Source organism: Phaseolus vulgaris, chromosome 5, assembly GCF_000499845.2.
Source record: "Phaseolus vulgaris cultivar G19833 chromosome 5, P. vulgaris v2.0, whole genome shotgun sequence".
Lineage (NCBI taxonomy): Eukaryota > Viridiplantae > Streptophyta > Magnoliopsida > Fabales > Fabaceae > Phaseolus > Phaseolus vulgaris.
Window position 1 is genome coordinate 33,899,277 of NC_023755.2, and position 23,150 is coordinate 33,922,426.

General features: G+C 35.6%; 2 protein-coding genes and 1 pseudogene across 2 annotated transcripts; 1 reads left to right on the forward strand and 2 right to left on the reverse strand.

Annotated features, from left to right (window-relative positions):
* Positions 1–5: 5 nt before the first annotated feature.
* LOC137835517 (xyloglucan endotransglucosylase protein 6-like) lies at positions 6–2,216 on the reverse strand. The gene is made up of 4 exons (XM_068644056.1): positions 1,811–2,216; positions 1,626–1,726; positions 904–1,097; positions 6–523 (listed from the first exon to the last, which is right to left on the reverse strand). Exons 1-4 carry the CDS (start codon positions 1,959–1,961, stop codon positions 100–102), a joined length of 870 nt encoding a protein of 289 aa, XP_068500157.1. The 5' UTR covers positions 1,962–2,216; the 3' UTR covers positions 6–99.
* Positions 2,217–17,736: 15,520 nt separating this feature from the next.
* On the reverse strand, positions 17,737–19,835 carry LOC137834355 (uncharacterized). The gene is made up of 3 exons (XM_068642414.1): positions 18,923–19,835; positions 18,034–18,527; positions 17,737–17,796 (listed from the first exon to the last, which is right to left on the reverse strand). Exons 1-3 carry the CDS (start codon positions 19,833–19,835, stop codon positions 17,737–17,739), a joined length of 1,467 nt encoding a protein of 488 aa, XP_068498515.1.
* LOC137836286 (small nucleolar RNA R71) lies at positions 19,339–19,444 on the forward strand (annotated as a pseudogene).
* Positions 19,836–23,150: the final 3,315 nt, after the last annotated feature.

Genomic DNA, 23,150 nt, shown 5'->3' on the forward strand with positions numbered 1-23,150 from the left:
AGATGTGCAACCGAATAAAAGAATTCACATAATTAGATAACGCTAAGAACAATATTTTACAACGTAAAACATGAAGGACATGTTCAGAGTTTGTTGTGTTCAGTGGTGGCGATGATGGACACACTCAGCAGGTGTGACAGGGAACCTAGCGGTGTCGGTGCAGTAGTCATAGACCATATGGTTAGCCCTAACCCAGAGAAGCTGGTGGCTCTGGTGCAGGTTCAGTTCCGACATCGTGGGTTCGTCCCACCAATACTTCTTATCCTCACTACTGCTACATTTCTTGGCGGTACCGGCTGAGGACACTGGCACGGGACACTCGCACGCGTCGATTTGGAAGTCCTTGTAGGTGGCAAAGAAGGGTGCGTGGCTCCAATCTGTCTTCACACGACCACCCTGGGTGGCCCAATCATCTGCGTTCCATATTGAGCTGTAAACACCCATGGCTTGGTCCTTTGGGAACGGAATTCCTTTGTGTTCCAGATTTGTATGCACCCTTATTGGCGTCCCATCCACTTCGAATCTAAACATTCACAACACACATCCCAATGTCACAACTTTTATCTTCTATTCATTCAAAAATATATGCAAGATGAAGTCTTTCCTTCAATACTTCTTGATGATTTCTCATGAAAATTTTAACTGTGTAAGATTCCTTTTGCTTTAGCTTTTACCATGGAATTCGTCTTTATAAATAGTTGGGACCCAAGGGGGACATAATGACGCTTTGATAGCACTAGCTCAACTGACAAAAGCATGCATTTTCGTGACAGCTTTTCGTGTTTTGTAAAGACTCTAGGTTCATTAAACACTGCATTTGCTAACTTATGAATACTTTCGATAATGACTGTTTAATTAATTAACTCGAATGGAATGATGATGGCATATATATATAATACTTACACAACTTGGCGCTGGTTCCAGAAGATGGAGTAGGTGTGGAATTCCTTGGTGGGGTCGAACCACAGGTTCAGTCTCTGCTCCCTGTTACCAACACCGTTCACGTACACGTTCGTTTGCACCGAGTAAGGTTCCCCAGTGGTGTTGCCCAGAAACTCGAAATCAAATTCGTTGTGAGTTGGACCGTCTGATGACATCTGCATCACACAAATGAAAAATGAATGATCAATGTCTTGGGTCATTTAAGATGCCATCAATTATTGACATAAACATGTCACGGTCCGGTCCCTTGTGTAGGTCATGGCCAATGCAAAGTGGAATAAATTACGTATGATTATTATGTTGATCCAGGTCATAAAAATATAAACATTTAAGATGTTAAACTAGATTAACTAGATATAGTTTACCGATATAACATATTTTATAAGATAGTGGAAGGATAAAGTTACATTAAAAGTATTAGATCGAGGCTCGAAAACGGGGACAGGGACAGCGACAATTAATAAATGCAAGAATAAGTTGGACGTATGCAAAATCACGGGTCGAAATGAATTAGGTAGGTGACACTAATGGCTCTTGTGAGTGATGGTTAAAACTCTTCTCTATACATCACGCAGATCTAAAGCTGTCTGTCTGCACTTATGAACGCTCAAAGCATTGGACAGAACGTGGAATTGAATTGCGGATTCAAAACTTATATTTTACTTGATAAAATTTCCACTTACATAGAATGCAGTCACAGTTCCAGCAGAGTCACCCTCCACAAGCTTGAGCTGGATGGTCACTTTCCCAAACATGTACTTGCTCTTGGATCCAAATCCAGCACCTGTAATGTCGCAAAATACATACATGTTAAGCTGAAAAGGCCTTGAAAGGAAAGAACACTAGGGAAATGTGTTGGATTAATTACCAGAATAGTTGTCAAGTTTGAGTTTGAGGAGTTCTCCTTCATGGATGAAATGATCCATGGCCCAACTGGGCTGGAAGAGTTCATCAAACTTGGCTGAGGCAGCCAACCCCACAAACAAAAGACCAACAAACAGTCCCAACATCTTGGACATTGTGGTAACTGAGAGGAGTTCCTTAAAATCACGAAGACGAAAGAAAATAACAAAAAAAGAGTCAGATTCTATGCAACTGAGCAATGAACAGAGTGAAGTGAAGCTTCTAGTTCCTACTCAAAATGCTTTCTCTGTGAGGACTCACGAGAGAGGCCTGTGGGTGTTAAGTGTTATTTATAGCCCAGTTCACTCATTCTTTCATTCATTCCACGTAACGGTGCCATGTCACGTGCCACGTTCAGGGTTTCAAATTCCAAGGAATGAAGAAAAATTACAAAACATAGATTGATGCGAGATTAAAAAATATAGCCGTTACTGTGGCAGTGATAGCTGTCAAAAGCTGTTCACAGGGAGTGTGTAGTACCACTGATTCTAAAAAGAATGATGCCAGATTCCCGCCAATACATTGTCGCCACGTGGACAAATCCAGCTGGAGGGTCTTAATTCAACAGTTGTCACCGGCTGTATGAGCATAAAATTCTCGTGCTTTCCCCTTTCACCGTTGGGTCCCCCATCCCTTCAAACATGGAGGGGTTCCATCATTATTTTTTATTTATGCTACTTTTTTCTAACTTCTTATACTCATTCATAATAAATATAATACAATCTTATAAACTTAATTTTCGACATTATGTGTCTTACAATGAATATATACTTTTTCTTCACTTAAAAATCGTGAACATACTTTTTCAGAAACAATGAGAAAAATTTATATCAAATAACACATAATTTGCAAATTTCAATAAAATTTGTGGCTCTAGCAAACAACAATTTAGATATGCTAAGAATACCACATTAGTTAATAATCAAATGGTATTTTAATATTACATAGAATGTGTTGCAAAGAACAATGTAGAGTAATAAAATTGGTGAGTTACCAAAAAAGGATTAGGGTAACAACATTCCTTGATTCATGAGTGGTTTTAAAATTGGAGTGGGATATGTGCTTTACTTTATTGTCCTTTTTGCTTTTGTGACAGCATTTCCAGCTGGACAGTGGAAAGAGCAATTATACAAAGGGACCAATTCCTCTTTTTTATATTCATTCATCAATTCCATCTTCGTCTTATCATGCTACTACATTTTTATTTCTAGAGATCTGTGCACTGTGTTTATTGGGAATCTACATTATTCTGTTACACCACCTCGTCAGGAAATCAATTTAAAATAAAAATATATATATTTACATGTTTCTTTTTTATAGATATATTTTGTAACTTTTTCATATGGTTGTTGTAACTTGTAATATTTGAATTTCTCACCGTATTAATTTCTTAACGGAGACTAAATATTTGTCAATGTGATTATTAAGTGACTTCGTTGAGATAGATAAATTACACTTAGGTTAATTACACTTAGGTTAGGTTGTGTTTGGATTGAGGATAAGATTTGAAAGATTGACTTTGAAATGATTTAAGAAGAATATGTAAAGAAAGTGGATTGTTTGGATTAAGATATGTTAAACTGAATTTATGAAAAAAGTTTGTTGAAGTTTGTAAGTGATAAGGTAATGAAATTTTTAATTTTTTTAAAATATGTAAAATATAAATTTACAAATTTATCCTTATCTTTAAAATATTTAAATAATAAAATATAAGATATTTTTGTTAATATTTGAGTTAATTAAAATATTTGATGTAAACAAATATTTATTTTTATTATAAATACATATAATAAAATATTTATATTTTTATATTCATAAATTTATTTTTAAAATTGAATATTATGTAAATTTATTTATCTTTTTAAAATTTGGTTATGTTTTAAAAATAAAAAAAATGAACTATGGGCAAAGTAGGAAAAATAAATATTAGGGGTCTTTCTCCTCTCTTTTGTAAGGTTTCTTTCCTTATATGCAAAGAACACAATCCAACCAATCTGTTCATTTCTTCGCTCGCAAATCTTTGCCAATTTGTGAAAACAAACACAAATTATCCTGCAAATCTTTCTTCGTTCACAATAAATACACATAAACAAACCGAGCATAGATAAGAAATTTACAATTTTTATATTTTTTATCATACTTGTTACTTTTAGCATTATTTTAGAATTTTTTAACTATTTGTTATGCATTTTTAGATTTATATCAATTGTGTTGTTTTTTTTTTATATAAAAATGGTGTAATTTGACTTAGTAATGGTGAGAATAGATAATTGGGACATGACACAAAAAAAGTCATCATCAATAAAGATGATTTCAAGGTCGGGGAAATTCAAAGTCAAAGTTGTATTATGTTAGAATGATTTTGATTAAAAAATTACATTGAAACTGTGTACATGTGACACGACTTTAATTAGAAAAGATGATCGAGGTTAAGTGAAGTTGTGGACATCAATTTAACATTAAAGTCATGGATGCCTCTCACAACTTCAACACATTGCTACTAGATGTTGCTTGGGCTGTTGAATTTGGTATCAATGGATGATTACTGTTGAACCAAGTGGTGTTCAAGCTTTGAAGAATCCAAACCCTTTGAAGGATGTTGAAGCCTTGGCTGTGCTTGGTGTTGTTGTGCTTGTTTAGTATAGTTCTGGGGTAGTTTGAGTGTTGTAATCCACCCTTTGATTAAATCTAAAGCATAGGCATTCTCAATCTTTGTGAAAGTAAAATGTTTTCAAACTAAGTTAAAACAACCGATTGTTTATACTTAGGTGTTTTGAGAAAAAGATTGAAAACTGTTTTTCAAATGGTTGAACTGTTAAGAACCAAAACAACCGATTGATTTGAGGAAACAACCGATTGTTTGTTTTGGGACCATAACAGAAAAACTGTTTTATCTTTGACTGAGCTTTAAATGATTTAACTGCTTACGCTTCAGTCATTAAATGCTTTGACCAATCTTTTAATGCAATTTAAGAGTTTGTTAAGATTTGATAACAAACTACATCTTTGAATAAATTCAGAATAACAGATTTGAGAAACAATCTTTGACAAGTTTTTGCTAAGAGTTTTTGAGTTTTTCAAAGAGCTGAGATTGCTAAGAGTTTGTGATTGATCAAAGTTTGTGGAATAGGATTCTGCTTGTATTGATTTCAGATTATCTTTTGTAACAAGTGTAATCCTTGTACGCTGTGAAACAAGTTTCGTTTCTGTGTTTGCTAAGATTGACTGTGTGTTCTTGAGGGGATCAAGATCAACAATCTTGGTGTACGTGTGTTGACCAAGGAGAGTGTGTTTCTTGAGGTGTTCAAGGTCATTCTCTTGGTTGTTGTGTAAGTAATCAAGGTGTGATTGCTTAGTGAATTTACTCAGTGTTTCTGAGAAGACTGGATGTAGCTCTGGGTTTGGAGTGAACCAGTATAAACATCTGTGTACAATCTCTCTATCTCTAACTCTTTAAATTCAGTTTTATTTGTTGTTTGCTGGTATAAACAACCGATTTTTTCTGTGAAACAACTGATTGTTTTTTCTGGTACTGCAGCTTTTGCTTGCTGTTTTTAGTAAACTGAATTTCTTATCAATAGTTTCCTGAGATAAATTCATTCTTGTTTAAAAAGTTTACAAAAATTCTTTTTAAACAATTCACCCCCCCTCTAGTTTAAAGCCATCCATTCTAACAATTGGCATCAAGAGCTTGGTTCTTGAAAGTTATTCAAGTTGATCCTAAAAATCTTTTTTAATGGCTGATAGACTACCTTTTGGGGAAGGTGCTTCAATTAATAGACCACCTCTGTTTTGTGGTTTGAACTACCAATTTTGAAAAGTAAGAATGAAAATATTTATGGAATCTCTTGACAAAGGAATTTGGGATGCAATTGAAAATGGTCCTTTTGTCCCAAAGTTTGAAAAGGATGGATCTGTCATTGAGAAACCATGGTCTCAATGGACTGATGCAGAAAGCAAAAAGGCCAAATTCGATTGCATTGCCAAAAATATTATAACCTCTGCTTTAAATTCTGATGAGTTTTTCAGGGTCTCGCAATGCAAATCATCAAAAGAAATGTGGGACACCTTGGAAGTCACTCATGAAGGAACAAATGAGGTGAAAAGAGCTAGAAAGCATGCTCTAATCCAAGAGTATGAGATGTTTAGAATGCTTAAAGGAGAAACAATTGCTGAGGTGCAGAAAAGATTCACGCACATCATCAATCACCTTATGAGCCTTGACAAGACCTTTGATAAAGAAGAGTTGAACATCCAGATCTTGAAATGTCTTGATAGAGCATGGCAACCAAAGGTAACTGCTATTTCCGAATCTAAAGATCTAACATCATTAAGTGTTGCTTCTTTGTTTGGAAAACTTAGGGAACATGAGCTAGAGATGAATAGACTCAATGTTCAAGAGAGTGAAGATAAGCACACAAGGAGCATAGCCTTAAAAGCATCCAAGCACAAAGGGAAACAAGATTCCAGTGATGAGGAAAACCTTAGCTTGCTGTCAAGAAAGTTCAGCAAATTCCTAAAGAGAAACTGCAACAAAGACAACAACAAAGATAGGTATGGAAACAAGAAATCCAATGATTTTAATCCAATGAAAATGTGTTCAAAATAGTTAGGATATTTCTTATGCAAGGAGCAAAACCATGTAGCAGCATGATATTGAATAGATATGATCAATAGTTGTCAGTGACGCCTATATAACAAATCACTTAGTTTCTCTTATTTCAATAATTTAGTAAAACTTATTTAATGAATATGGACTTACTCATGGGTATACAGAGCAAAATAAATTCGTTTTCCTCCTTTCTTTAAGACAATGGTGATGTATGTTTGTATTTTTGACTTTTTATTACTGTACTGGTCGGACGTGATCGGGGCCCAACCGGAGCACTTAAGCACACTACCCTGACCCGCCTAGTCTATAAAGGAAAAATACTTAACTCGGCCGAAAACAATAATAGGCCCAATGATGTGTCAAGTAGTCGACCCAAACAGCTTGCAAGACATATTAAAAAGGCAATTAAAATAAAAACAACTAAATGAATAACTGAATCAGCTATGCACAAATATTTACTCTAAAATTCGATGAAAATAAACAATTAGAGATAATGCTCTATCAATACCCCTAAAATAAAGGGCATATATTAACAACATATCTTTATGGTTGTTAACTCCTAAATGGAGGATCTACGAGTACTATAAAAGGGTCTCAAGACTCTTAACAAAGGGAAGTGTCATTCCATACACTACTCATTATACTCATAATTATATGCTCTCACTGACTTGATCGTCGGAGTCTTGTCAACAGATGGAAGTCCCCTCACTACGAATTTCAAGCATCTCAAAACAGCAATAGCATAAAAGAAAAGTTGGCCCAAAATCCACCACCAAGACCTAATCCAGGTCAACCGGCAAGAACATTTGGCACCTACCCGTGGGGAAGACAAAACCGATCCCACTAACTACCCGTGACATAAATGATCATTATCATTTAAATCTGTTGTGATATTTTAAATTTGTTATCATATTATCCTGAATATAACATAAATGATAATTCATTTCAATCTGCTGTGATATTTTAAATTTGTTTTCATATTATTTTGAAAATCACATATATATTTAAATTTGTTATCATATTATTCTAAACATAACACAAATGATTGTTATCATTTAAATATGTTGTGATATTATTATGAAGATAACAAATATAATTGTTATTTTTAAATTTGTTATCATATTATTATGAAAATAACATATATATATATTTTGTTATCATATTATTTTGAAGATAACATAAATAATTTTTATCATTTAAGTCTGTTGTAATATTATTCTGAAAATAACAAATATAATTGTTATTATTTAAATCTGTTATCATATTAATATAAAAATAACAAATATGTTTTCTGTTATCATATTACTCTGAAGATAACATAAATTATTTTTATCATTTAAGTATGTTCTAAAGATAAAAAATATAATTGTTATTATTTAAATATGTTATCATATTATTCCAAAGATAACATAAATATTTTTATAATTCAAGTTTGTTGTGTTATTATTCTGAAGATATTAAATATAATTTTTATATTTAAATCTGTTATCATATTATTATGAAGATAACATAAGTAATCATTATCATTGAAGTCTGTTGTTATATTATTATGAAGATAACAAATATATTTGTTATTATTTAAATTTGTTATCATATTATTCTGAAGATAACATAAATGATTTTTATCATTTAAATCTATTGTGATATTATTCTGAAAATAAGAAATATATTTTTTATTGTTCAAATCTATTATCATATTATTCTAAAGATAACATAAATGGTTATTATCATTTAAGTATGTTGTGATATTATTCTAAAGATAATAATTGTAATTTTTATTATTTAAATATGTTATCATTTTATAATGAAAATAACAAATATATTTAACTTTGTAATCATGTTATTTTGAAGATAACATAAATAATTAATTATCATTTAAATCTATTATGATATTATTCTAAAGATAAAAAAAAATATAATTATTATTATTAAAATATGTTATCATATTATTATGAAAATAACATATATATTTGAATTATAAAATAAATGATTATTTATTATTTATGATGGTGGCAAAAATATTTAATTATAATTGTTGAGATGTGAGCCAAATAATGAGGTTAAACAAATTTTATGTGAGATCACTCATAAATTTAATAGATGTATGGTCTACAATCATTGTTCCAGTAGAAACTAAGTTGTCGCTTCATCATCATCATTATCATGATCTCTTACCTGAGAGAAATTATTCTCGTTACTAGATATAGAGCGTAGTAATACATGTCTAGGAAATTTTTGGCATGGAAAGACTTGGTATTTAAGCACGTCCATTGGTGTCCCACCTCTCTTTCCTGAGAATTTACCTGTTGTACTAGTTCACGGTCTACAATCATTGTTCCAGTAAACATTATTATTCATAGTGTATAATTTGATTTTAACTTTATGGCAAAAGAAAAAAAAAGAGATATATACAACAAAGATCAAACACTTTGACAAATTCTCCATAACTCTTGCGTCAAGAATGACAAATGATTATGTCAATGTCCTATCATAGCTAGCAAGTAAAAGGCAGTACAACACCAAACTTTTATACTTTACAAGATCATAGAAGTATTGAGTAACTTGGGGATGTCATCATCAACATATACACCCCGATTAGCCAAACCCTAAGGTCGGACTAACTCGGGGACGTCGTCATCAACATATACACCTCGAATAGCCGATCCTTAAGGTCGGACTAACTCGGGGACGTCGTCATCAACATATACACACCGTTTAACCGAACCCTAAGGTTGGACTAACTCGGGGACGTCGACATCGATATGTACACACCATTTTAGCCAAACCTTAAGGTCAAACTAACTCAGTAACATATCTACTATATGCATCAAACTGACTAATAGTGCAAGACAAGCAACTTAGCTAACCTTGAAGGGGCCACCCATCAACGACCTAACTTGTTACTATGAGATATCCCCGTCACCTTGGGCGCTTAATCCAAACTCAGGTAAGCAATTCGTAATCTTCTTAACTGATATGATTCCAATAGCTAGATATAGATGATTCTTTGACATTTTATGGAATCAAATTGAGTTGGAGAATGAAGAGGCACTTTTATAGAAATGGATCAATGTTCTATGTTTCAAGAACTCACCAAAACTTGCACGAAACACCAAACTCACATGGAAGTTCCATTTCTTGTCAATTGAACCGATTAAAAGATGAAGGAAAGCAAATGAACCGATTAAATTGCTAAAGAAATGAAAGGAACCGATTGAAAAGCTTCACAAATGAAATGCACCGAACAAAAGCTAGGAAGGAAGAAGATGAACCGATTGAAACATAAAACTAAACAAGAACACCGAATAGAAAGCAAGAAAGAAACCTAAAACATGTTTAGGAATTCAAATAGGCACGAAAATGGAATGAGTAGATGAAGAAGAAAGATGACTTATGTGGTTGTAGTTCTTGGTTGATGAACACGCCACTTGAAGTGTGAATGCTCCAAGATAAGTGTGAATTGCCGCCACTTGAGGGAACCAAGGCTCTCAAGATGAGACTAGGAAGAGCAGAAGGCAAGTTCTCACTACACTCAATCACCACTTTGGGAGAGTTTTGTTACTTCAAATATCAATTCTGAATTATGAAGGACCTAAACCCTCTTTTTATAGGAGCAAGGGCCGGTTATTAGCTTACAAAGCTTGTATCCTAAGCTACTCAAGAGTCTCCTAAGCTACCGCCCCTCTTAAACTAATGCCTAAGCTTCTAGAATTTTCTAAGCTAAAGCCTAAAGATGCTTTTACAAAAGAGGTATCTAATGTTTCCCTCTAAGCACCTTCCCAAAGACTATGTATTTAAACATTCTACTTTTTATACAAGAGACACTATAAAAAGAGAAAACAATCTACCACTACTTCCTAATTCCTTAAACTTGCTCCTTGTAAGCCTTTGAGGTAAGGTAGTGTCTCCTTGAGCTTCTTCAACTTCGGCCTCTACCTTCTTTTGTCCTTGATCTTCGGCTTCTATTTCCTCTTGAGCTTGATCTCCATCATTAACCATGCTACGCTTAGTGTGTAAGCAAATTTACTTTGTAAGTCATTTTTAGAATACAACATTCATTTATATGTTTATAAGCGAAACTATTGATGCGATAAAAGGGCATAATTAAAAGGAAGTCACAAGCTTAAGATACACAAAACGATTATGATCCCAAATATCGTCTAGGTTCAAACCTCAAATATACGCATAAAGGTGAAAATATTGTTCATAATTTTAGAAAGTAGGAGTCCCCAATGAGTTTCCCATCCACTATTGATTTACATGGGCTCAACTCGAAGAAGTCCACCATGGAGTGGACAAGAGCAGCTGTTCCAGGGCGGCTTTTAAGCCGACGATGTATGATCGGGTCGCGTCTTCTTTCAAAGTGTCCATCGTCTTTGAGAACTTGTTTTCTTTACGAATTATCTCTTCTCTAAATTCTCAATCTTACTAGCTAAATCAAATTTCTCCTTAGATAATACAAGCCCTTCTTGAGTTTTGCAAGCCAAATCCAAGCGCAAACCGTCAACCTTAGTGACCTTGGCACGAAGGCGCTCGATCTCCTGTTGGAGTTCGACAATCTGTTGAGCTTTCTTGTTTTTGGTCTTCTTTCGCTCCTCTGCCTTGACATAAACCAGCATGTCAAGGCAATTTCTTGGCCAAGAAGGCTTTTAGAATAGTGGCAGAGTCAATCTACATAATAAATCTTCAGCCTTGCTCTATCCTCGTCCAACAGGAAACATGATTTACTGTGAGCCGAGATGTCAAAGCTCGGATCCCACAAACTTTTCCCTTTTGAACTTTCTACAACTTCACACTCTTGGATTGTTAGAGCATCATGGTTAGGAGCTCGGCCATCCGAGTGTGAGTGCTCAGAGGGATTCGCAGCCACTGATCTCTTTCTCCTAAAGACAGGCCCAAAAGTTGTGTGCTCGTCTCGTTCACACTAAACGCGTATGAGACCAGTTCGGGGTTTTTCCTTGGGCACCAAAGAATCCTTGGCCGCAGTCATTCGCTTTGCGCGTTCAGTCAACTTGGTTTTGCTGATCGAAGAAAGCATGTTCTCTGCAAAAAAAAAAAAAAAAAAGAAGCTAGTTCAAAGTTCATGAATCAAAACATCTTTTAAAAGCTGAGGATGAAATAGGTGTATACCAATAAAGGGAGAGAACCCGAAATGTATTCTTTCGTCAAAAGCGTTGACATGTAAAAGACAACATTGAGGTTCTCTAGAAATTCGCAGATAACTCGTTCTCTCGGGGACATTTCTTCAAGGCACTGAGCACTCTGGAAGTGAGGGTGGGATCTCCTGAGGCATGAACTTTTATAAATCGACCTTTAAAAGTTTTGTAGAATGATTGAAATAGAGTAAGCAAACCCCTCCCAGGAATACCATTCAAGGAGGCACATAGCTGCCGACCAAATTTTTTGAGTTCGAAAAAGAATAAAAGAATACTTCCATAGTCGGCTAAATGTCGAGCTGGGAACAAAAAATGCTAAAGCCTCGGATAAATGCCCAATTGTTCGAATGCAACAGGGAAAGGGCCACATTTAGCCTAGGGGTGGCAATGTGGGCTGGCTCGCGCCACATAGGCCCGCCCCGTACTTGGCTCGCATAGAATGTGTGAACTGATATTTCTAGCTCGTCCCGTATAAGGATGGGCTCGCGGGCCAGCCCGCATAAGAAATATATATATTTTAAAATAAAATTTTTGAGATTTTTTATTTAGATGCATTAGGTAAATGATCTCATAATATTATTTTCACGAGACATACGTAGTAAGATGTTATTAAAATTTTCGGAATGTGAAATATGAGGTTACATGAAGAAAATATGGAGGTGCAGAAAAAAATTTCTACATGTTAAAGTTTTGTGGGTTATACGGGCCAATCTACCCCGCCCCACACTTAACTCGCGCGGGTTGCAGGTTATGCGGGACGAGCCTAAGCGGGCCAGCAGGTTGAAATAAGCAACCTGTCCCGCATTTTTTTCAGCGGGCCGCGGGCCGACTCGCATGACCCACCCCACTTTGCCACCCCTAGTTTAACCCGGTCAACAACTCTTTTTCAATGTATAAATCATATTTTAGATTTATAATAAATATTTGTATTGAGATGTAAAATTACATTTACATATTGATATTTTTAAAAGTTCAGAGATTTAAACCAAGAGTCGAGAGAAAAATGACAAATTGAGAGAAGGGTTAAAGTAAATTTGTAAATGTGTTCACATTCAAGCATATTTGAAAAAAAAATTAAAAAAAAAATTACTCGTAAAAATGTACTTATTCAAGATAATAATTCAAGTTAGAATGCTTATTTTAAAAAAACGCGTTTTTACGAATCGTTCATTATCAAAACGTTTATAGACTTTTGTTTCAATGAAAATATTTGTAGACTTTTTTTTAAGCATATTATCAATTGTAATATACCATTTTATATCTTTTGTTTTAATTTAATTTTGTAAAGAACTTAAAAAAAATTAAAATAGAAGTGATATAATTAAAATTGTATCTGTTCTCGAACGGGTTTGAGACCAAGAGAACGATTGCTCCTGCTTCTACCTTCGGTCGGTCACTGATGCTCCAAGATTCCTACTACGCCTTCCTCCTCTCGATCGTCTGGCTCCACAGACGGGGATGGTACCTACAGAAGGCACTTCAATGCTCAAGTCAGTCGAGGTGTTAGCACTCGGGTGTCAGATTACTGTAGATAATGACGTACCTTTCTCCTTGAAATGCGTGCTATTTATATTACCTTAATGGACCTTCATTGGTGGGCCGGATTAGGAGGTTGGTTCATGTTTAGGGTTGCACTAAACAACCCTTAACTATGGATTAACCCTGCTAACTTAGTCAACCCTTGGCTCATCGCCAAGGGTCGGTCTGTCACGTGATGTCATGTGACCCTCTCATCATGGTTAGGTGGTTAGCTAGTCCGAGTGCTGGCCGAGTCACTGAGTCGTCCGGTCGTATCGGTACACTTGCCTCCCAGGCTCGAGAGCTGGTATAGCCGAAGAGTCTGATAGTTGGGATTCGGTCGGTGGTGTAATGATGAGTGAGGTGACTGGAAGCGACGCCTGAGCGGATGATATGACTTGCTTTTATGAGTAGTTTTTTGGGCGCCAAACGATGTGGGTCGTTGGATCAAGCAGATCCAACGGTTGAGATCTTACGTTTGGGATTCCGAGACATCTTCAGACTATAAATAGGGACTGGGAACAGTAGCTTCTCATGCGTTCTGATATTCATTGAGCTCCGACACCCGAATAAATCCAAGCGATCTTTGTTGCCTTCCTCGTTCGTCTTGAGGTTAGTCATGTCTAGCCGCTCGCATGCTACATCTTATTCTCCTGCTCGGTCTCCTCTTCCCGATCTCCTTTGTTGCTCGTTTTCTTCCTCTTCTTCGTCCTCTTCTTCTTCCACTTCCTCTTCCAGCAAAGCTATCTCGGTCGGGGCAATTCAAGCCATTTCCCCGCAGGTGGAGGAAGTCAGGGGTGATGACACTGGTAACGCGTCAGACTGGTCGATCTCATCTGAGCAACCGAGACCCCATGAGGGCCCTGCCTGGGTCGATCCCAAGGTGTGCGAGATCGCGTTTGAGTTCCATACGGACGTCTCACTAGCTGAATTTTTGGATAAGGTTCCTGTCTTGAAGGCTTCGGCCGAGAAGTCCTTGTTGTCGTTCGGTCCTTATTCTCTGGACAACCGGGTGTACAGGGGGCGGTCATCTACCGAACCCCCCTTTTTCTTCATGTATAGTTGTCTCTTTTCAGACTTGCACGTGTCGCTTCCTTTCAACACGCTCACGGTGGGCGTCCTTCTGCTCAGGCACTCAACGTGGCGTTAAGTCAGTTGCACCTGAACACGTGGGCGGCCGTGCAAGCTTTTCGCATTGCGGGACGTTCGGGGTGCATCCTCTATCATCATGCTTTCTTCATTTTTACGCCTCCCATCCATCTGAGCTGGTCGGTTGACACTCCTTGGTCAGCCGGGTAGGTAGCGTCTTATTCAAAGTTTTCACGGCCTCTTATAAGAACTTTAAAGAGAAGTTCTTTAAGGTATTCGTGGAGACGGATGAAATGTCTCCCTTTTTTTACGCGGCCGGTCGTTCAAGGTTTCCTTTGTTTTGGACGAGGAATCCCACCAAAATAAAGGATTGGCCACTTCCGGTCAATCCAAGCAAGGCGAGCGGGAGGTTTATGCGTTATTTGATAGCCTTCTAAGGAAGCTCCCCGCTCGGCCACTGATGTCATTGTACACAGAGACCGATCGTGAAGTAGCCTTTGAGGGTACGTTTTGAACCTTTAGTCCTTCGGTAGTTACTTTTACGTTTGTGACTAAGGTTTTATTTTTGTTGCAGTTATCACGAAGAGAGAGATACCGCAGGCGGTCGGCATGTTGACGACATTCAAAGACAAGTTGAAGGAGAAGAGGGGGGCGGCCGACACTGGCCCCCTCCAGTTGTTACTACTATCCGAGTGGGGTCATCTTCCAAGAACCCCAAAAAGAGGGTTAGGGAGAGCGGCAACATCGCTCGAACCTTCCGTCCACCGGGTGAGATGTCGGCTCCTCCTCCGAGGCGAGCGCCTGTCCATGCCGGGTCGCCACCAACCGACGAGTTCAACCGGACAATCCCAACAGTAGTCGCCGTGCCCGAGGCGGCCGTCCAAGAGTCATCCCTAGCGATCAAAAACTTGATGACATTTGACGGCAAGTGCACCGCGTTTGTCAAAAGTAATAATGATCCCTAAGGACAGATATCGATCCCACAAGGAACAGTAAATTATCGAGTACAATAATCGCTAAATATCAAAACAGAACAATTAAAACAGTTTTGAATTAATTGTGTTGACACTGATCAATAAGAAAACAAACAAAAAATTAGTTGTTTCAATTGGAAAAATAAGGATTAGTTCCATCTCTCTCACTCTCAAGTATTTTGATTAGCATGTCAATATTAATTTCTTAGATTGAAATTGATGCCCGTATAAAAATCATTTATATCGATTCCTCGCATATAAAATCCTTAAGAATGTCCCCTAACTATCGATCCCTCACATAATTATAAGAACAACTTAGAACGAAGCTCAGATGTTTAATAGCAATTAACATTTCAAGTCTATTCCTAACACTCAAATATGTTAAGTATTGTTGTTTAGGTCCGAACCCTAAAAATACCTCCTGGTCAGATTTAAGATTCTCAATTTGTCACGGAAAATTAAAAGTAAAACAACAATACCAATAATCAATCAAGAACTGAATATTAATATATAAAATATCACCTCAATACATAAGAGTTTGAGCAGATTACTCTCAATCCCAAAGGGTAGAATTAGCCACACATACTTCTATCACCTTCCATTCTTCCAATTGGGTTACAATTCACTCTATGGTGTTTTCCTCCCAATCTGACACACTACAATTGAGCCTCTAGCCCTCTATTTATCCTAGTTTTCTAGGGTTAGGTTGCTTCTTGTGTCGCGCTAATGGGCTAAATGATAAAACAGAAAAAAAGCCCAATCTTTCTTTGCATCTTTTTCCATTCCGGGACCTTCTATCTTTATCTTTTTAGCTCAAATCATTCATCTTAAATCAAAATCTCCAATCTTCCTTAGAAATCTGCAATTAACACCAAATTTGGGAATAAAATACTCTTATTCAAATAAAGATCATAAAAAATATAAAAAGGTATAAATTCATAAATTAGGAATTATTTTATATGTAAATTAGCAATAAATCCTCATAAGTGCTGATATTTTAATATGAAATATTACTGAAATTAGGCACTTATCACCCTCCCCAACTTAGAATCTTGCTTGTCTTCAAGCAAAGTAAATGAATATATTTGAATTTAAATATCAAACAGCTTAATTCACTAAACAACAGATCAAATTAGAAACTTATGATGCTTCCAAATTCAAATATAGAAAAATATAGACACAATCAACTTCCAAGATCAAATCAAAACAAACAAATGACAATTCATCAAGAAATATTTTCTCATATGCTCACAGGTAAGTGTTTCTCTCTATTTTCACTGAATCATAACAAATCATGGTTGCTTTTCATTTCATCTTCAAATCACAAACATATTAGAAACATTAATCATGAGGTCTTTTCCAGGGTTGTAATGAGGCTGGGCTTCCAAAAAATATTGGTTTTTCTTAGATGACAAAATGCACATCTTAAAGAAGAAGAACATACCTACAATTCAATTATAGAGAACATATATGTTATCTAATTACCACTTTCTTTCGATGTCACCTTTTACCTCATTTTCTTTCTTTTCATGATTTTCATGAAATTTTTTCTATCTTTCTTTTCTATTTCTTTTTCTTCTTCTGTTTTTCTTTCTTTTTTGTTTTTTTTTTGTTCTCAATAATAGGAAAAGATTCTTCCTATTTTCAACTTTTTGAACTTTCAAAATCAGAACCAACCATTCCCTTTTCTAAATGTATTGCATGTATGTTCTCCTTCCTTAAACATGCTAAAGGGTAGGAAATTATATCAATAAAGGTTAAGGTGCAATATTAACAAAAAATTTCTTGGCCCAAAGGGGATATATATAAAAAATGGAATTCTAATATAAAGGTTGGCTTTTTGGCCCTGGCTCCTAATTAACACAAACAAATGCCTCAATCATCTTCATGCTCTTTTATGATGCAACAAAAATAAAAATTAAGTAACCACAAATGTCAATTCATCAGTAAAACTCTCAAAACTGTTTAAGATTCACACACTCACTTGGTTTAAATGGTCTCATTCCTTTTTGTCTTGTCATTATCTGTCCTAATCAATCATCTTGTTAAATTTTCATGTATCATAATTTTAACTACATTTGAATAGGAATTCAATCATATTTTCTTTTCTAACCTGTGTCTAATGCATCTCACTATTTAATATCTAAACACAAATTCTTTTTTCCACAATTCAAAATTAATATTCTAGTTTTTTTTTTATTTGAGAAAAATAAACTAGAAAACAAACAAATTAAAACTAAAATTTATTCAAGAAAGATAATTCAAAACCTAAAACTAACAAACTAACAAAAACAAAAAATTTATTCAAAATACAAAATAAGCAATTAAAACAAACTAAAAAAAATAAGCAAATAAACAAAAAACAAAATAACCGAAAAATAAAATAAAATAAAATAAAATAAATAAAAACTAAACAGAAAATAAAAATTCAAATAATTGAAAAGAAAAGATAATTAGAAAGATAAAACCATATTTTTGCTCAATCATCTCTTCTTAAGAAGTCATCCAGCTTTTTGTTAAAATCTTTATTTATAGTCTTGCTTCATTTGTTGGATTTGCCCCCTTGAATAATAGAACTTGTCCCCAGGTCAAAATACATAACCTGCAAAATGATTAGAAGGCATACAGGATATTTTTTTATTTTTTAAAATTAAATAAACAAAGGTAACAATATAAAACTAAAATGTGGACTGGGTTGCCTCCCAGTAAGCGCTCGTTTAACGTCATCTAGCTTGACGCCTGTTTATTTCAAGGTGGAATATCTCTTTGATCCATCCTTCTATACACATTCTTCCCTTGCATTAAAATTTTTAAGACCATAAAAAAGATTTAAAGTTACCTCCTCATCTTGAGTTCTAACTTGAAGTTCTCCTTTGTCGACATCAACTATGATTCTAGCAGTCTTCATAAAGGGTAATCCAAGTATCAAGGGAACCTCCTCATCTTTTTTCATGTCCATCACAACAAAATCCACAGGGAATGTGAATTTATCCACCTTGACGAGAACATCTTCAACCACACCATATGGATACTTGGTTACTTGATCAACTAACTTTAAAGTCATCTTAGTGGGTTTAATCTCCAAATCACCTATTTTCTTCAACATTGCCAAAAGAATTATATTTACGCTTGCTCCCAAATCCAATAAAGCATTGGCTACTAATAAAGCACCTATAGACACGGGAAGGTTAAAACTCCCTGGGTCCTTGAATTTTTGAGGCAAGCCTTTTTTAATAATGACATTGTATCTATCCTCCAGCTCTATATTTCTTTCTTCAATATAGCTCCTATTCTTTCGAAATCTTTCAAATGTTGAATCTTGCTTCAAATTTCCTGCAAAATAATTTTTAGGGAGCAATTTATCAAAGAATTTTCTTTCCTTCTCTTTTTTTGAAGGAGAATGAGGATATGATAAATCTTTTTCAAGAACTCCTCTCTCCTTATTTTCACTTTTCGTCTTTATTTTTTCCTCCTCACTTCTCTCTTTCTCATCTCTCTTCCCCTTTGTCTCATCTTTTTCTTCTTTTTCAGCCACTACATTATCGCAATGCTCTTTTGAATTGGTTTGGATATTGACTTAAAACTAGCCATTTTGTTCCTCTGCAATTTGTTTGGTTAGTTGTCCCATCTGGATATCTATACTTTTAATCATGGCCATATTATTGTCCTGCGCTCTCACAATATTGTCTTGCGCGCTCACAATCTTTGTCAGGGCGTCTTCAACTTACTCATTCTTTCAAGCATGGATGGATCATCAGCTTCAGGTGAATTGTTCTGATAAAAACAATGACCATTAGGATGAACACCTCCGCAAAAATCACACCTGATTGACTTACTCTGACTTTGAGATGAATGAACAACATATAATTGTTGGGGCAATTTAGCCATTTGTGCAGTTAGTTGCTCAATCTGCTGTGTCAGAATCTTATTTTTAGCCAAGAATGCATCTTCTAACAACCCTTTATTATTAAGATCTTGTCCATCATGTTGGGCTTTATAATCAGTTGATGCCAATGCATCAATAATTATTGTCGCTTGTTCTACATCAAGGGTCATCGTTGTGCCACCAGCTGCAGCATCTAGGAGCATCTTTATGTCAGATCTGAGACCATTTAGGAATATGCTCAGTTGAGCAATATCTTCAAACCCATGATTTGGGCATTTTCTAAGCATCATTTTAAATCTTTCCCATGTCTCACAGAATGATTCATCTGCTCCTTGTCTGAACACAAAAATTTCAGACTTTGCTTTGATGTAGCTAAAGATTGTAAAAAATCTTTGCAGAAATTTTTCCTCTACATCCTTCCAGCTAGTGAGACTCTGATTTGGAAGGGATCTGAGCCAATCTTTAGCATTTTCTGCCAATGAAAAAGGAAACAAGCGCATATAAACAATTTTAATATCAGCGAATTGAAAACCCATTGTTCCCACCAATTCATAAAATGTGTCCAAATGTGAATATGGATCCTCATGTTCCATTGTTGTGAATTGATGGGTATTGATGAGAGTGAGAAAATTGGGATTTATTTCCAAGGCCTTAGCGGTAGCAGGTATTGCGATACTAGAAAAATGCCTTGGTCCTTGGTACATGACATAATCTCCAAGTGTTCTCCTAGGAGGTGGTGCTTGTTCTTGTGCCATGTTGCTTTCTTCTTAGAACATATTAGTGGAGAAAAAAAAACAGAGTACTTTTTTTTTTTAAAAAGAATAAAATAAAATAAATTCAAAATAAATTTGAAGATAAAAATAAAAATAAAATATGTAAAATAAAATAAAAATAAAACAAAAACAAAAATAAAACACTAAAATGACTTTAAGAGAAAAATAACAAAAAAATTTAAAAAAAAATATAGATAAAATAAAAACTAAAAACAGAATAAAAGAAAACACTAAAAACAAGAAATAACGTACTTAAAAAAATACTAAAAAATAAATAAAATAAAGCTAAAAAAATAAAACTGAAAACTATAATGGTAAACAACTAACCAATATTCTAACTAACTAGCTAACGTAGAAATAAAAACTAAAACTAGTAATAAAATATAATTAAAACAAATAAATAACAGTTACTTAAATCTAAATAAAACTACGTAAACTAATCCTAAAAAAAAACTAAACTAAAATATAATTAAAACAAATAAATAACAGTTACGTAAATCCAAAAAAAAAAAAAAAACTAAAATAAATAACGTAAAGAAAAGAAAATAATATAAAAACAACAACTTTCTTTTTTTAAAAGAGTAAATCTCTAATAAAATCAAATCAAATCTAATTTTAATAAAATAAATAAAATCAAAACAAATAAAAAAATTTAAAATATTTACAATATTTAGGAAATTATACCCAACAAATCAAATTTGTTCTCGGGCAATTGCGCCAAAAACTTGATGACATTTTACGGCAAGTGCAACGCGTTTGTCAGAAGTAATAATTGTCCCTAAGGACGGATATCGATCCCACAAGGAACAGTGAATTATCGAGTACAATAATCGCTAAATATAAAAACAGAACAATTAAAAGATTTTTGAATTAAATGGGTTGACACTAATCAATAAGAAAACAAACAAAAAATTAGTTGTTTCAATTGGAAAAATAAGGATTAGTTTCATCTCTCTCACTCTTAAGTATTTTGATTAGCATGTCAATATTAAGTTCTTTGATTGAAATTGATGCCCGTATAAAAATCATTTATATCAATTCCTTGCATATAAAATCCTTAAAAATGTCCCCTAACTATCGATCCCTCGCATAATTATAAGAACAACTTAGAACGAAGCTCAGACGTTTAATAGCAATTAACATTTCAAGTCTATTCCTAGCACTCAAATATGCTAAGTATTGTTGTCTAGGTTCCAACCCTAAAAATACCTCCCGGTCAGATTTAAGATTCTCAATTTGTCACGAAAAATTAAAAGTAAAACAACAATACCAATAATCAATCAAGAACTGAATATTAATATATAAAATATCACCTCAATACATAAGAGTTTGAGCAAATTACTCACAATCCCAAAGGGTAGAATTAGCCACGCATACTTCTATCACCTTCCATTCTCCCAATTGGGTTACAATTCACTCTATGGTGTTTTCCTCCCAATCTGGCACACTACAATTGAGCCTCTAGCCCTCTATTTATCCTAGTTTTCTAGGGTTAGGTTGTTTCTTGTGTCGTGCTAATGGGCTAAATGATAAAACAGAAAAAAGGCTCAATCTTTCTTTGCATCTTTTTCCATTCCGGGACCTTCTATCTTTATCTTTTTAGCTCAAATCATTCATTTTAAATCAAAATCTCCAATCTTCCTTAGAAATTTGCAATTAACACCAAATTTGGGAATAAAATACTTTTATTCAAATAAAGATCATAAAATATATAAAAATGTATAAATTCATAAATTAGTGATTATTTTATATGTAAATTAACAATAAATCCTCATTAGTGCCTATATTTTAATATGAAATATTATAGAAATTAGGCACTTATCAGTAGGGGTTGACTTGTGTTTTAAAGGGGTTATGAATTTCACCCTGCCCTCTAGCATTGAGGAGCTTATCGAGTCGATCCCTGAGGACGACCTGCTCGACGGTGGCGTCGAGATGATGTGCCGAGGCATGATACTGACCCGCCAGGGGCGGAGGCGCATAGGTGTTGCATCGAGGAGCTATCGGACCTTGAGCATGAACTTCAGGAGGCGTCCAACAACCTGAAGCAGGCCGTTGATGCCAACACAGCTTAAGAGAAGAAGTTGTGTTCAAAGGCTGCCAAGTTGGAGCTCGGTGCAACTTGAGTGGCCGAGCTGGAGAAGGCCGACGCTGAGAATACGACTGAGATTGCTCGGCTGAGACGGGCGTTGGAGGATGCCGAGCGCAAGGGGGCATCTCTGGAGGGAGAGGTTGCTTCTTTGCAATAAGGGAAGGAGGCGGTAGAAGCCGAAGTGCTGAAGACCATGGAGGACACCATGGTCTTGATAACCTAGAGCTTCGACCTGGCCGTCCGACAAGCTAGGGTATTGTACAGTGGGCCTCCACCTTCTAGACAATTCGACCAAGAGATAGAGCTCTTTGAAGGCCGATTGGTCCCTGCGTTTGAGGTCCAGAATTTGCAAAGCGTCGCCCAGCCTACGCCGAACGAGGATGCAGAAGACCAAAGCTTAGGCTCTTAGGTTTTGTAGACTCGTTCTTTTTTGTTCCCTTGAGGCTGGGGTGTGGCCTCCACCTCTTATTGATAAATTAATTTGGTTGTTTTCGCTTTCAAATATTTGCACAAGTCTTTTACTTCAGTCGGTATGAGTGTGAGTTAATAACAACTAAATTAATGAATTCTCTCGGTGTAGGTTGAGGCAATCGGTCGCTCGTAAGTAAGTTACTAGACAAATTAAGGGCGGTCGACCATGAGAACGTAATAGTGTAAAGAGCGTCTTGTTTCGACAAGTTAAATTATGGGATCAGTGTAGTTTTTGCAATATCAGGGCGGACCGATACGCTTGGGTGGGTATCGGGAGGGAATGTTGGTTAAGGCTACATCCTGGCCGAACCGTGGTGACAAGTTGTTGGGAGGGTATGCCAATTGAGGCTTCATCCTGGCCAACACTCGTGCTTTGGTCTCGGAAGGGAATGTCAGTTAGGGCTTTGTCCTAGCCAAACCATGATAACAAGGTGTTGGGAGGGTATACCAATTGATCTACCAGGGTGTTCATGATGGTGAAGTTATCGATGTCGACTGATATCACCATCAGATCATCCTGGAGGGGTCTACCCCTTTGAAGTCATCGTTTGTAAAGGTTTTGGGAGGCATACTTGGCCGGATGGTCACGGAGTTCACCTGTGGATTACACGCATGTGCTTCTTTCGCGCACTGTTCGATCTCCCACCCCTGGAAAACCCGCTGGCTATGGTGTTTATGACCTCGCGGCCTCTTCTACGGTCGTCTTTGGGAGGATCGTCCCTCCTCTTGCGGTG